Genomic DNA, 15,479 nt, shown 5'->3' on the forward strand with positions numbered 1-15,479 from the left:
TACACTTCCCAATGTTCCTCGCGCGGCACGTGACGCTCTGTCCTCGGCGCGCTGAGAGCAGTTACTACAACGTTGCTCCACTTTCTCTGACCTGGTCCTAGACCCAGCCCCGGAGTTAGAATTAACTCCACCATGGAGGAGGCTGACCGAATCCTCATCCATTCCTTGCGCCAGGCGGGCACGTAAGTACGCAACCCCCAGTCGCCTCCAATTGCTCACATCCGGGACTCCAAAACCTAGGACCCCATTACCCGGGAACCTTAAAATCAAGACCTTGACACCCAAAGGCCCAAACTTATAGGATCCGAAGCCCCCCCCGCCCCCGCCCCGCCCTGCCCGCCTACACTCTAACATCACAGGTCTCCTAAATACTTTGGTCTGGAAATTTGGTAAACCTAGAGGACTCAGACATATTACAAGACTGGAACCTCCGGAACTGAGACCTGGATATGCTGGGACCCTGACATCTAGAGGCTCTAAGACACCTGCCCTCTGAGATCCAGGAAACTAATAACACAGGAGTCTGGCACTCAGAGTCTCCTGAATTCCAGTGACCGGATACTTCGAACAAGCCCTGAAACAGGGCTTATCAAAACACCAGGGCCCTAAATTCTGACACTTGGTAACACACACACACACACACACACACACACACACACACACACACACCCTCACCCTCTATTTGAGGGCCTGAAAAGTCCTGGATGCCAAAATTTAGGATGCCTGATTTTTTTTGTTTCTATTCAGTGACCCTGACATTTGAGACTTCTGAAAACTCTAGCCTCTTACTGTGTATTTTCCCCAAACCCTAGAGGATCTAGGAGGCCTTGCCATGCAATGGACCCAGTGTCTTTGTGCCCAAAAATATGGAGACTGGACCACTTGGACCATTTTCACCTTTGCAGATCCCAGAGGTTTGAAACTTTGAGGTGCAGGGGAGTTTGAGACATTTCTGAACTCAGGTTGCCTGTATCTTAGGACTGAGGTCTTAGGACTAAGTAAAAGTCATAGTCACTAACACTCAGGGTCTGCTGAAGCCTAGGTTGTGTTCCCTGCCCTGACCCAGATTCTAGAGCATTCTCTGTCTAGAAGGCTGTACTTTGTTTCCCTGCCCCTCAAGCCTGGTGCTTTCCTCTTTAGGGCAGTTCCTCCAGAAGTGCAGACTCTTCGAGCTTTCACCACGGAGCTGGTTGTAGAGGCTGTGGTCCGATGCCTTCGAGTGATCAATCCTGATGTGGGCTCTGGCCTCAGTCACTTGCTACCACCAGCCATGTCTGCCCGCTTCCGCCTGGCCATGAGTCTGGCTCAGGCCTGCATGGTGAGTGCCCTCCTCCCAGTATGCACACTGTCTTCCTTCCTTTTTCACAAAGTCACCAAGTTCTTCTCTGTCCCTCAGCATTCATTAATGGTTAAAGCTTCTTCCTCTGTAGCCAAACTGTGTGATGAGCTGATTCTGTTTGTGCTTGGACTACCTTTAGCACACACCTTTTAAGCTTGGCATCAAGCTGTCACATAGTAGGCCATTTATCTATTTATTAGGGCTGAGGACCTTGATTGGGTTGCATACCCTTAAATAAAGCTCTGACGAGATCCTATGGGCATCCTATAGGACCCCGTGATAACCTGTTTCATCCTATGGAAGGGATAGTTCCTCAGAGGAAGGTTATTGTCTGCTACATTGTACTGTGTCTCTCATAGTTCCAAAAATGATTCTCTAATGAAGCACCCACTCCTCTCCATTTTAGAGCTGTGTCCATTTACTGTGGTCAAGAGCAGAGAGTTCTGTGTTTTCTTGTAGCTCACTGTCTTTGCGGCTTTGGGCCTGCCCTTTAACCTCTTTGGTCCTCAGTTTCTCTCTGTGTTGACTATGTATGAAAGCTAAACTGAATCAGGGTGCAGCTCAGTTTTAGAGTGTGTACTTCACACATATGAAGTCTTGGGTTCAGTCTCCAGCATGCACAAAGCAAACACTGAGTTGCTATAGGAATAGTTGATCATATACTTTGGCGGCATGTATTCCAGCAGCCTGTGGCTATGGAGTGGTTGTAGATTCTTCCAGAATACTCAGTAAGTTGCTATGAGTGGTATATCTGTAGGGTATCCAGTAAGAACTTCCTGTAGACTAAAGGGGACAGGTCATCACAGTTGGCTGCCTTGGACTACTGTTTTTGCAGTTTTGGTCTGAGCAGTTCCACTGTTAGTTCTGCCTAGCCGGCTCATTACTCTCAGGTTTGTCTAGCTACCAAGAGTTTTTATTTTCTTCTGTCTAGGACATTAGACATGGTCTAGACTATGGTCCCATGAAGCTATCAGTCCATCCCTGTTCTGGGACTGTGTTCTGGAAAACAGACTTCAAAGAGGGAAGTTGCGTCTTCTACTGGGCAAGGAGTGTGCTCAGTGGAAAGCACCAAGGTGGTGGGGTGAGGCTTTCTCTGATGTTCCCCTCCTCAGTGCCGTCTGCCTTTGGATGTTGTGGCTCATGCTAATTTCAGTGTGGGGCAGTGGACCTGGTGGTTAAGGGACATATGTAATTGTCTAGCTTAGTAGCCATGGTTTGCCCAAACAACCAGAAAGGGTCTCCAATTCAGCATTGTATGCTCTGGTGTCTTCCTCTGGATATACCTTGCTTCTGGTTATCTATTTCTGTACCTATGCCACCTCTCTATTTTTGGCCTCTCTCACTATACACAGGAGTCTTACTTAGTCCATGCTCTATTACTGTAAAGAGGCACTATGACCATGGCAGCTCATATAAGAGAAAGCCAATAATTGGGGCTTACTTACAGTTGTAGAGGTTTAGACCATTATCATCATGGCAAGGAGCATGGCAGGACACAGGCAGACAGGGGATCTGAGAGTTTTACATCTGGATCCTAAGGCAGCAAGGAAGAGAGACTCTGGCCTTAGTTGGCATGGGCTTCTGAAACCTCAAAGCCCACCCTCAGAGACACATTTTCTCTAACAAAACCATACCTCCAGTCCTTTCAAATAGTACTGCTCCCAGGGGACCAAGCATACAAATCTATGAACCTATGAAGTGATGGTTATTCAAGCTACCATAACAGCCCACTCCTGAAGTGAGTTTTCCTGTCAATCACAAGTCTTTGATTGCAGACATCAGATAAAAATTCCTAAATAATGTAGCATAGAAGCCAGTTGCTTTTATACTTGTGTGATCGTGATCTTTGATACAACTTCTCTTGTGACAGAATACATGAATACCCATCCTAATGGTTTCTTTTGAGTCAGTACTTTGTGCCAGGCACTGTGGTGACATGCTGAGAACTCAATCTTTGTGACAACTGTCTGAGGACTTTTAGTATCTTTTTTAAAAATACTGAAAACATTTTCTTATATTTTTGGTTGTGAGCCTAGCCTTTAACGGCTGAGCCATCTCTCCAGCCCTGAAAACATTTTCTTTATTTAGATGTATTTTTTAATTTTTTAATTTAATGAGTGCTTTTGCCTGCATGTATGTATATGCACCATTTGTGTGTCTGATAACAGTGGATGTCAGAAGAGGGCATCACCCCCCTGAAATTGAAGTTACACATGGTTATGAGCCACTGTGCGGATGCTGGGAATAGAACCCAGGTCATTTGGGAGAACAGCCAGTGTTCCTAGCCACAGAGCCATCTCTCTAGCCCCTGGTAGACATTTCTTTTTACATGACTAAAGTGAGGTACAGAGAAGGATTTGCCTGGAGTCACACAGTTGGTAACAGGCAGAGCTTGGGTTTGAGTCCAGGAAATTTGCCTTCAGGGTCTGTATGTCTTTGAACCTATCTTCAGCTCTTGAGAGTCCTTTCTTTCTGGCCGTGTGCTTGCTGATTTATTTTTCCTGTTGTTGTTGTTGTTGTTATTGTTGATGATGATGGTGGCGGTGGTGGTGGTGGTGATTGTGATGATGGTGTTAGTGCTAGGGACAGAACCCAGGGCCTTGCTCATGTTAAACCCTCTGAACCACATCCCCAGTTCTGTTTCTTTTTACACGCTGCTTATATAGATTTATGCCTTTTCTCTCAAAGGTGCTAGATATTTCCGAAGTGCTCAGTGTTCCTTTGACTTTGTTAATTATATTTTTCTTAAAGTTGTTTCTTTTCTCATGGGCAGAAATCTCTTGTAGCCTTTGGATTTTGAGTCATAGTTCGTTAGCAATACTAAGCTTTTTTAGTTTTGCTGTTGTTTCTGCTTTTGAAGACAGGGTTTTTCTGTGTAGCCCTGGCTGTCTTGGAAGTTGCTCTATAGACTAGGCTGGCCTTGAACTTACAGATCCAAACTCACAGATTAGCCTCTTCCGCCTCCCAAGTGCTGACATCAAAGGTCATGCACCATCACCATCTGGTAGTGGCCTCTGAGCTTTAATGTCTATTTTATTTTTTGATCTTGTAATACTGACTATGATGGCTTTATGTCTGTCACTGGGGCCTGGATGCCTTGGGGATGCAGGGGGAAAGTGGGAGGGTGATGACTGGTGAAGGAGTCAGAGTCGGTGTGATAGTCACAGGGACCCTAGGGCAGGAGCCTCCCTGCTTGGCAAATGGGGGTCTGATTTTTATCATCAGCATCATTACCTAGTTATATTTGCTAACCTCCAGGACCTGGGCTATCCCTTGGAGCTTGGCTATCAGAACTTCCTCTATCCCAGTGAGCCTGACCTCCGAGACCTACTTCTCTTCTTGGCTGAGCGGCTACCCACCGATGCTTCTGAGGATGCAGACCAGCCTGCAGGTATGAGCTCCTGTAGGACTGGGAAAATAGACTGTGATCCTATGGGGATAGGGGCCTGAGAGAAGTGTCAGGAACGGTAGGGGGCAGGACATATCTTCTAGAGAATTGGGTGGATCAGAGAGAGGTCAGAGAACAGATGAACCCAAGGCAAGCATTGTGAGCCTAGGGACTGGGTTCTACATCTTCCCTCCTGCCCCTCGCACTATTCTCAGTCTAGTCTTCTCACATGGGTGTTCTTGGTGGTCTCCCAATGTGCCAGGCGAGATCTAGCCTCAGGGAATTTTGGTCCCTGGACTATTCTCCCCTCAGCTCTCTTCATAGGCAGCTCCCTTCCAGGCGAGTCCAAAGCATGGGACACATGCTGCTGAAGAAGCTACAAACGCCACCCAACCTGAAACTGTAAACTTGCCTAAAGTGTTAGGGATTTTGTGTTTTTTTTTCTCCCCACCCCTGAGTTTTGTATTTTTTGGTGTGACTTGTTTCACACTGTTTTTGAGCATGAACTTTGTAGATGGTAACATCATGCCAAAATGTCAAAAGGTTAAATATCCTCAACTTTCTGTGGCTTCTGCTCTGCTATCTCAACAAGGCCCTTCTCTGGCTGTTCATTGGAACACTGTAGCTCCTCTTTTCCATCCTTCTCTCTCCTGCTTAGAGTAGATGGTGGTAATGGTCCTATTCTTGAAGTTTCTTTTCTGTTATCTTGCTGACCCGTGAAGACGGAGACCATCTCATTTTTGTTTCCTGAGGTGGTCTTTAACCTGGTAACTGGTGACTGGTACCTCCTACGTAGTTAAAGCTCAGTGAGCAGTGAGTGACTGGAATGGTAGTTGAATCCATCTGCATCTGGTGTTATGGCTGCCTTCCCAGATTTGTAACATGTTACTCCTTCCCTACCCACCCCTCTCGCCCCCTCATAGGTGACTCGGCTATTTTCCTTCGGGCCATTGGGAGCCAAATCCGGGACCAGCTGGCCCTGCCCTGGGTCCCACCTCTCCTTCGAACTCCCAAGGTGCAGCGTCTCCAGGTGGGATCCCCACCTCCATTTGGACTTGTCCCCCCCTTGCCTTCTTTGTCCTCATCTATTTGCTCAGGTTGTTGGCCCCTTTCACTAGTACCTCATTCCGGGGGCACTGACTCTGCTCTCCCCATAGGGCTCAGCCCTCCAGCAAGCATTCCACTCCAGCAGGTTGGTTCTGCCTGAATTGAATTGCCGAGGAGGTGAGTCTACAGTTGTGTGCACCTAAGCGAGGAGTGGAGAGGCTTGTGCAAGCATTGGTGGGCGAGGACAAATGGCTGACACTGTCTCTGCTTTCAGAGCCACGGGAGTTCCAGGCCAGTCCCCTGCTGCTACCAGCCCCCTCACAGGTGCCCCAGCTTCTGGGGAGGGCAGCCTCGCTCCTTGAACACCATGCCATCCAGCTCTGCCAGCATGTGAACAGGGATTGCCCAGGAGATGAAGACCGAGTGCGCTGGGCATCCCGCCTCCCATCCCAGGTATCTCTGTGGTCAGCTCTTCCCTTGAGCCTTCTGCTTCTGGTGGCTCCTGTGTGTTCTCTGTATCCCGTTTCCCCCCATTCTGTCCCTCTCTTCATTGCTTCTCCTCTGTGTACACCTGCCTGGCTCCCTGCCTGAAAGAATGGAGAAGAAGGGTGGAACCTGCAGCAAGTCCTTCCCACATGCTCTTCTGTTCTGAAAAATGGGGGTGTGGAGTAGTGACCTTGCATGAGTTTAAGCTGGGACTGTTGGGAGTATGCCCTGTGGGGACAGGGCGTCAGCCTTTCAGTTTGTCTGTCTCTGTGTTTGTCGGTGATCCTTATGGTGTCTGGCTCTAGGTGTCTGTACCATCTCCTCCTGTTACTGTCTTGTGCTGTGGTTTCCCTGCCCCACCTTATCAACCCTTTCTGTCTCCCTGTTTGTATACTGAATCTTTCTGTTTCACCTTTGCCTATTCCTTTTCTCTCTCTGTCTCTGTCCATGTCTTTCCCTGTCCTCTCTTTCCCCCATATCTACTTCTCTGCTGTCTCTTCTTTCTAGCTTCCTCCCATCCACTTCCGGTTGTGTCTATCTGTCCATGGCACCCTGGTTGCCATTTGCTTATTCTTTCTCTCTCCCTGTCCACTATTTGTTTTTCTGGGTTTTTTTTTGTGGGAGGGAGAGGGAAGATTTGAGACAGCCTCTCACTAGATAGCCCAAGCTGGCATCAAAATTATAATCCCCTTGTTTCTGTCTCCTGACTGCTGAGACTAAAAGCACGTACCAGCACACCTAGATCCTGTCTCTTCTACACTTACAGGAATTTTGATGTGTAAATGTAGAGTCATTGCTCTAACGATTCTTGTCTTCTAGACTTTCTTTTATTCTCCTTTAACTTCCCCACTGTGGTTTTAGAGCAAATCTCAGAGCTTGGACTATAGTTTCATTGTAGAACCTGGTTCCATTCCAGGATCAAATCCTAGTGAATCCAAACTGTCACATAATTTCAGCTCTGAGTACTCCGACACGTCATTACTCACAGGAACATTTTTTTTTGTTAATGGAACCACTGTACCATTTTCCTAATGAAGTGAATGATTTCTTAGAACCATTTAACACTGAAAGAGCTGCTCTCGTTACCTCTTCTTTATCTTCCTGTTCCCAACCCTAGAACTCTACACTTCTTTTGCCTGGCACCTTTTTCTTTTCTTTCTGGGTCTACTCTGTCCACCATTCTTCCTCTTTCTGATTGGAAAGTTCCAGGCTCACTTTTCTGTCTAGTCACTCTCTTCCACAGGGTAAGGGGTGACTGGGTAGAGAAGTGCACTTGTGGAGAAAGGCACCTCTCTGTCCTTGGGGAGCTCTTAGACCTGTCTTGGTGGGAAGTCACAGCCCTGGGGACCAGCAGGTATGCCTTCCTCTTGCCCTCTGTTCTTTCCAGGAGGATCCCCGGGCTCCACAGCAGAGACTGCACAAGCAGCTGATTGAACATCTGCGTCAAAGCTGGGGCCCACTTGGAGCCCCGACACAAGTCCGAGACCTAGGAGAGATGCTACAGGCCTGGGGTGCTAAGGCTATGACTGGCGTGCCCAAAGGCTCCCGCTTCACCCATTCAGAGAAGTTTACCTTCCATCTGGTGCGTAGGCTAGAGTGGACAGGGTGTATGCGGATTGCTTACTTGAGGACTGCTTTCTTATGAACACCACTGTTATCAACACAGGATCTGGTGCCCACTGAGTAGGCCCTCTCCAACTGGGACAGAGCGTCCAGAGGGCTTTCCTAGCTTCTTGATACTTTAGAGGAGAAAGGGCAGAGGGGCGGGACTCATGTAAGAGTGTGCAGTGCTCCCAATACAAAGCCCATTTTTCCTTAGGCTTTCCTTTGGGAACATCTTTTCTCCTTAGACATTCATCTTTCTTGTAGACATTTGGGGCAAGGTGGTTATGGGTCAGAGGGGTTATAGGGTCAGGATGGTCAGGTGGTTATGGGTCAGAGGGGTTATAGGGTCAGGATGGTCAGGTGGCTATGGGTCAGAGGGGTTATAGGGTCAGGATGGTCAGGTGGCTATGGGTCAGAGGGGTTATAGGGTCAGGATGGTCAGGTGGTTATAGGTCATGGTGGTTGTAGGGGCAGGGTGGGCAGGGTGGTTATAGGATCATAGGGTCATGGTGGTTGTAGGGCAGGGTGGGCAGGGTTAGCATCAGGGAGGTTTCCTTGTGGTCAGGCACTCTTGTCTGCAGTTACAGATGACGCTTTATTCTCCTGTAGTAACAGTCTGACAATGGTCAGTGGTTGAGCGGGCATGGGTACAGTGCTTGAGGGTGCTTTGGGGTTTTGAGGCTGGACTGTGAGGGATAGGACTTTGTGTGATAGCCGGGTTGCTTTGTCTACCCACAGGAGCCCCAGGTCCAGGCAGCTCAGGTGGCAGATATACCAGCTGCCTCTCAAAGGCCTGAACAGGTAAGGACACCAAGACAGACAGACACATATGTACACAAGTGCACGCGCGCGCGCACACACACACACACACACACACACACACACACACACAGAGTCAACTGGGCTATTGCCTGTGTTCTGGACTCAGTAGCTCTACCTAGACTGGCCTGTGCTTCTCAGGACACACGGGCAGCTCAAGAGGAGGAGTTAGAGTCCCTCCGGGAGCAGCTGGCGAGTGTGAACCACAACATTGAAGAGGTTGAAGCTAACATGAAGAGCCTGGGAATGAACCTTGTGCAGGTGAGGGACTGACTGGGAGAGGGACTGGATCAGGTCAGAACTGGGACCTTGAGAGATGATCTGGCATCTAGAGGTGTATGGATGCCATACTTGTTTATGGAGCATCTTGGAGACCTCTGATATTCTTGAGGGCTCAAGAGAACATGTGAGGCGAAGAAACATGTTGGATTGATGACTTGCTAGACCTATAGATCTGTTAGGGGTGCATTTGGTATCAGTCAGGCTTTGTGGGGGGCGTAGAAGCGATGGGCATCAGGGGAACAAGGTGGGTGTGTCGGGGCAGGGCCTTGCAGGGCTTCTCAGAGCTTCTGGCTGTCAGTATGGAGCTGAAGATCCAGAGGCCTGTAGTAGGTAGAGGCCTTGGAGTTCTCTGTGAGGTCTTGAGCTGGGCCAGGGTCATAATGGGCTCATCGGGTTGTGGGCTGTGAGTATGACTGGGAGCTTGGCCGTGAGTGTACCAGGTGGAAACTGAGTGTCGACAAAGTGAACTCAGCGTGGCTGAGCAGGAGCAAGCCCTGCGCCTGAAGAGCAGGACGGTGGAGCTGCTGCCTGATGGGGCTGCCAACCTCACCAAGCTGCAGGTGGGCTAGGATTGGGGCTGGGCCGAGAGGGGTGGGCGAATGGATCCAGCCTGTCTTGACACATCACCCTGGCTCCTGCCAGCTTGTGGTGGAGAGTAGTGCTCAGAGGCTCATTCATCTAGCAAGTCAGTGGGAGAAGCACCGGGTCCCACTTCTTGCTGAGTATCGCCACCTCAGGAAACTCCAGGATTGTAGGGAGGTAAGTGGTACGGTTCTGGGCTGTGAGTGTCGATGCACTGCCCCGATAGAGGGCTGTTTCTGAGCTCTGCTCACTGCCTTCTGCCTATGGGTTCCTGGTAGCTGGAATCATCTCGAAGACTGGTAGAAATCCAGGAGCTGCACCAGAGTGTGCGAGCGGCTGCAGAAGAGGCTCGCAGGAAGGAGGAGGTCTATAAGCAGTTGGTAAGGCCCACTTTAGGGTCCTGGGTTCTAAGGGTGGTATGGTGTAGGGCTTGGGCTCATGCCTGCTGTGTTCCTGCCTAGGTATCAGAGCTGGAAACCCTGCCAAAAGATGTATCCCGCCTGGCCTATACCCAGCGCATCCTGGAGATTGTGGGCAACATCCGGAAGCAGAAGGAAGAGATCACTAAAGTATGTCACTGTGGCTCTGATGGATGGCTCATGTAGGCAGACAGGCATAGGGTAGTCACACAAGGACTTGATGCTCACCACTAGGCAGAGCTGTTCAGGTACACCCCAACACATAATAGTCACCCCAACACAGTGACACAGGCCCTGACTAGATGTCAGCTATAGGCTCATGAGTGCTATCATTGCTCAGCCACTTTGCCCAAGATGTGGACTGATAGTTACTCTGGTTTCTGCCAGATCTTGTCAGACACAAAGGAACTTCAGAAGGAAATCAACTCTCTCTCTGGGAAGCTGGACCGGACATTTGCAGTGACTGATGAGCTTGTGTTCAAGGTATGAAGCAGGCTGGCCTTGGGGAGGGTTGAGGTGGGGCTGGGCTGTTGCCTGCCCATCTGCTTATGGGCCAGCTTGCCCCTCTGTGAGTCCTTCAGGTACACTGTTGCTTGGGCCTAGCTTTGCTCTGCGGAGGGCGAAGGCATAGTAGTAAAGGGTGGTCTTACAGGGGCATAGAGTAGTGGAAAAGGGGGCAATAGCTTGCTGTTATCTCTGAGGTCCCTTTTGTCTTATCAGGATGCTAAGAAGGATGATGCTGTTCGGAAAGCCTACAAATATCTAGCTGCTCTGCATGAGGTGAGGGGAACCATGCGCCTGCTGGGCTGCCTGTAGAGGGCCAGCACGGGTGCAAGCCTTGTACTCTTGCTGTCTCCAGAATTGCAGCCAGCTCATCCAGACCATTGAGGACACGGGCACTATCATGAGGGAAGTTCGAGATCTTGAGGAGCAGGTGAGACCTGGGAATGGGAAGGGGAATGGAGACAGGCCAGGAGACAGTTCCTTGTTTTGCGTTGAGAGTCTTTGAAACCAGAAAACCAACAGATACAGGCTTAACCTTAGTGCCTGATGTGCCTGCGACCTGAGGCTAGCCAGCTGCCTACCCTGAGCCCTGGCTTTTAGCCTGAACCCCCTTATGCCTCCCAGAGCCCGTGGTAGAAGCTGTTGCTTTAGGTGGAGGGAAGGACATACGCAGAAAGCCAGTGATGAGAAGGAACAGGCCACTGTTAGGGTATGGGAGGAGCAGGGAGGAGTGCAGGAGAGGGACAGCCAGCAGGCGCTGAAGACGTGTGCATCCTATTTTCTTAGATTGAGACAGAGATGGGCAAGAAGACTTTGAGCAACCTGGAGAAGATCTGTGAGGACTACCGAGCCCTTCGCCAGGAGAATGCTGGCCTCTTGGGCCGGGTCCGAGAGGTCTAGAGCCCTGATGGATGTCTCCTAAGCACAGGCAGGAATTTGGGGGTACTGGAGACCGTGCTGAAGCACTTGGCTCTAGCACTCTCTTCAATTTGGTATCCACTTTCTCCTGTTGGGACCTTAAACCCAGCTGTCTGCTTATCTGTTCCCATATCTGATCAGGGTGATTGTCCAGCTTGACCACAGTTTATTGGATGGGCACTGGGGACCAGGGGCCTTGGATTCCAAATAAAAGAGAAGTTCTTCTGTGGGCCACGCTTAGGCATGGATTGGGGCTTGGGGGTAGGGGACTGGGGTTAGTGGCAAGTGATACATGGGGTACATTTTGGAAAGTCGGTGTGTATTCATGGAACTCAGGAGATACGGTGGAGGGGCTGCATGTGTGTACATGTACACGTGTGCGTTCTGACAAGCTGTGTCTGACTTGATATTTTTTGGGCATTACTAGAGGCTACGTATGATCAGTTATGCCTGTGTGGTTTTCTGGGATGCTAATTCTGAAGGTTCCAGCGCTGCTCCTGTACGAGGGTCTGCATCTACACCCCTGCTATGTGTCATAGTGTCTGTGGTTGCAGACGTTGTGGGTGAGTGTTGGGCTATGAGTCAGTAGGATTGCAGTCACGTGCAATTGCAGGATTGTAACTTTGAGGGCCCATGAATGTGCGAAGGCAGGCTCTTCGTGTTTTAGGGTTTGGGTTGAGTCCAAGGGACAGTATTAGGAACTGTGTCTGTCATTTTTCTGCTTGGCAGTGGCCAAGGCAGATATATGTATAGCTGGTTGTGAGGGCTGTTTGGCTGGAAAGCTCATCTTGGGGGTAGGTTGGGGCTAGGGGCTAGGTTGAGATTGGCACCCCTCTCAGGAGGGCAGCTAGATAGAGAGTGGAGGCCCTGATAGGCAAGATGGCAGAAACCTCACTGCCTGGTCTCCATAGGTATGTCCAGGACTTGCCTCCTTGCCCCTACAGCCTCAGTCTCATGTTTTGGCCCCCGTCCATGTTTTCTTGGTTTTGAGGTCAAGGGCAGGGGTTGGAGCACTTGCTGGGGCGTTGGCTCCTCTTCTTGCGAAACTCAAATTCATCTACGGTCCACACTGCTCCCTTCTCACTCTCCACTCGCACAAAGCACTTGTGCAGGCTCAGGTTGTGGCGGATGGCATTCTGTGGAAGGTGCATGGGGTGGATTGTCAGTCCAGTGAGCTGATCAGACCTACTCAGTTCTGACCTGCTACTTCCCCACACATTTAGCCCCAGGTTAGCCACCCTTGGAACCATCACAGCCGGCAGTGTGTACAGAGGCACTCACCTTCCAGGTGGCGGGGTGGTTTCTGAAGTAGGCGAACATGCGTGTGAACCAATGGTAGATTTCATTGAGTGTCCTCTGCCTCTCTGGAGCTTCCAGGATGGCCTGGAAGTTGGAGTCAGGTGAAATAAGGGGCATGTTCCTCAGGGTTGGGGCTGAGGGGGAAGCCTACTCTAGGCCCTCTGTCCTGTGATAGCTTCGTAATTGTTGGTCAAGGGGAAAGAGAGAGTAGAGTGTAAGGCAGTCTCCCCCTGGTCTGCCCCCCCCAGATGCTGGGCCTAGGCTGCCCTGCTTACCCATCGGATGAGGGTGGCATAGGTGAAAGGGGGCCGCATATTATGGTACTTGAAGTAGTCCATGTTGTGGAAGAACTCTGCAGAAGGTTGGCAAAGATCAGACCCCATGGCCTCCTCACACTCTGCCCCACCTTTGTCTGCATGGTGAGTCCAAGGCCTGAAATCCTATCCTTAGCACCAAGGGTGGAGGGGGTCTCTGCTCACACACAGGTACTGTTTACTGAGTACCTGCTGTAAGCTGTTTCTGCTTTGCAGTGCTCCTGCCAAAATGGCTCTCCTCATATTAAAAAGAGTCAAGTAATTTGCATGTCAAAGGCATGTAAGCAGCTCAAGTGGCATAGCCAGCCGGACACCAAAGTCCTGTGCTCCCTGGTAATCCACAACCCAGGCCTGACAGGTGGGAGAGGATTGGTAAGCTTGGAGGAGTCCACTCGATTTCCTTGAGGTGGGGTGGAAGAGAGGGTTCTTTGGAATCACTTAGCCAGGCCCCTCCCTCATGATGACCAAATGAAGTAGCAGATGTCTAATAGGTGAGGCCTGGCTTCAGTCCCCAAAGACACAGGGTGGGACTATGTTTTTATAACTGTTGGGGGCTTCTAGGCCTAATAAACTCAGGTGCAGTTTTTTTGCAGCTGCTGCTGGGGGTGAGGGGAATGGGGGAGCTCCTTCATACCCCTGGTGCCAGTTGCTATTAGGAGCTTGGGGTCATCAGATGGGGCATCGGCTACACTGACCTGGAAAGGTGCTGTTTCCATGGCTTCCCCAGAGGTGTCTCCGCACAGCAAACAAGCTGTCTGAAGCTTCCCGGGGACTAGACCAGGCCGGGAGGACGCTGCCCTGGGTGCTGGTGGCTACGAGGCAGCAGGAGCTCTTGTCCACTGAGGCCTGAGGGAGTGGGGATTGAGAGGCTTAAGCTTGTGATTTTATCCTTTCAAACACTAGTTGGCATTTTTATTATTAAATTTGTTTTTAGACAATTTTGTACATGTATGCAATGCATACAGACCACTTTCACTGTATCTCCTCCCCATCGCTTACCTTTTTCTTCCCCCTCCTTCCCCCTCTCTCATTCATGTCTATTCATTTTGGTTTTTAAATCATCATCGTCGTCGTCATCATCATCATCATCATCATCATCACCACCATCATTGACAGGGTCTTACTATATGTCCCCTGACTGGCCTGCAGCTCTCAGAGACTTACCTGCTTCTGCTCCATGCTTGCATATTCATTTTATTTTTGTCTTACTTCATTTTTTTCCTCAGACCGTCTCACTATATATCTCTAACTAGCCTTATACTTTCTATCCTAGCCTTACCTCAGGAGTGCTAGGATTGTGTGCACCACCACATCTGGCTTCCATCTATATAATTCTGTCTGTCTTGTCTGTCCGTCTATCTATCTATCTATCTATCTATCTATCTATCTATCTATCTATCTATCTATCTATCTATCTGCTGTCCTGGAGCTCAATGTATAGACCAGGCTGTCCTCAAACTCACAGAGGTCCACCTGCCTCTGCTTCCCAAGTTCTGGGATTAAAGGCAATATGCTACCACATGGAGCTTTCCACTTTACTTTAAAAAATGATTGCTTGGTTGGTTGGCTATTTATTTAGGTAGGCTCTCACTCTGTAGTACAGGCTAGTCTAAAATTTACTATGTAGCACAGGACGGGCTCAGACTTGGGGCACGCTGGCTGTATCAACCTCCCAAGGGCTGAGATTATTGCCAAATCAGTTTGCATTTTATTTTAGGTGCATGGTAGTTTTGCCTGCATGCATATCTGGGCACCATATGTGTGCCTGGTGCCTGTGGAAGCCAGAAAAGTGCGTTGGATCCACTGAAACTGTAGGTAGAGGTAGTTGTGAGCTACTCTGTAGGTGCTAGGAACCAAACTCTGATCCCCTAAAAGAGCAGCAAATTCTCTTAATCCCCAAGTCACCTCTTTAGTCCCTCAACACACCCCACTTTATTTTAAAATTAACATTTACTTATTTGGTTATATTTATATCATATATGTGTGTATGATGTGTATATGTATGCTGGGTGCTGGGATTAAGGCCTGTGCTATCATGCACAGCGTTTTGGGTAATTCTGTATCCACCTAGGTGCACTGGGATTATAGACTGCCTCTGGTATGGGTGCTGGAATCTAAACCCAGGTCCTTTTTTGTTGGGGGTATTCAAGACAGGGTTTCTCTGTGAAGCTCTGGCTGTCCTGGAACTTGCTCTGTACACCAGGCTGACCTCGAACTCACAGAGGTCCACCTGCCTCTCTCTCCTGAGTGCTGGAATTAAAGGCATGCGCCACCACCACCCAGCAAAACTCAGGTTTTTATACTTGGATGCTGATCACTTTTCCCACTGAAGTTTCTCCCCAACTCTGTTTATTTGTATTTCAGAAAAGTCAAGAGTCTCCCAGTGTTGGCCAGGCTGGGCTTGACGTCGAGGCTTCAGGTGATCCTCCTTCAGCCTCTCTCGTAGCCAGGACTACAGGTGCATACCATTGTGTCCA

General features: G+C 49.5%; 3 protein-coding genes across 13 annotated transcripts in view; 2 read left to right on the plus strand and 1 right to left on the minus strand.

Annotated features, from left to right (window-relative positions):
* On the plus strand, positions 1–11,925 carry Ccdc22 (CCC complex scaffolding subunit CCDC22). The gene is made up of 17 exons (NM_001135837.1): positions 1–182; positions 1,141–1,318; positions 4,598–4,730; positions 5,651–5,757; positions 5,885–5,951; positions 6,049–6,227; positions 7,648–7,842; positions 8,604–8,666; positions 8,826–8,945; positions 9,407–9,526; positions 9,609–9,725; positions 9,827–9,928; positions 10,010–10,117; positions 10,355–10,450; positions 10,688–10,747; positions 10,827–10,901; positions 11,258–11,925. Exons 1-17 carry the CDS (start codon positions 133–135, stop codon positions 11,369–11,371), a joined length of 1,884 nt encoding a protein of 627 aa, NP_001129309.1. The 5' UTR covers positions 1–132; the 3' UTR covers positions 11,372–11,925.
* Foxp3 (forkhead box P3) overlaps positions 11,527–15,479 on the minus strand; it is a 16,756-nt gene continuing 12,803 nt past the window's right edge. For 8 of the 11 annotated variants that reach the window (XM_087600081.1, XM_087600078.1, XM_087600076.1 and 5 more), the window contains 4 exons: positions 13,698–13,848; positions 12,964–13,040; positions 12,671–12,772; positions 11,688–12,525 (listed from right to left, as the gene is read on the minus strand). In XM_087600081.1, coding sequence (XP_087456207.1) covers positions 12,382–12,525; positions 12,671–12,772; positions 12,964–13,040; positions 13,698–13,848 — 474 coding nt within the window. In that variant the 3' untranslated portion in view covers positions 11,688–12,381. Of the gene's footprint in view, positions 12,526–12,670; positions 12,773–12,963; positions 13,041–13,697; positions 13,849–15,479 lie in introns of all 11 variants that reach the window. The other 3 variants (XR_015646311.1, XR_015646312.1, NM_001108250.2) reach the window with 2 other exon arrangements.
* The window catches only part of Ppp1r3f (protein phosphatase 1 regulatory subunit 3F), a 31,523-nt gene continuing 31,410 nt past the window's right edge, over positions 15,367–15,479 (plus strand). The window contains exon 1 of the mRNA XM_087600276.1: positions 15,367–15,460. The gene's annotated coding sequence lies outside the window, so the exon portion shown is untranslated. The remainder of the gene's footprint in view (positions 15,461–15,479) is intronic.

This window comes from Rattus norvegicus, chromosome X, assembly GCF_021556685.1.
Source record: "Rattus norvegicus strain SHRSP/BbbUtx chromosome X, alternate assembly SHRSP_T2T, whole genome shotgun sequence".
In the NCBI taxonomy this organism is placed as follows: Eukaryota; Metazoa; Chordata; class Mammalia; order Rodentia; family Muridae; genus Rattus; species Rattus norvegicus.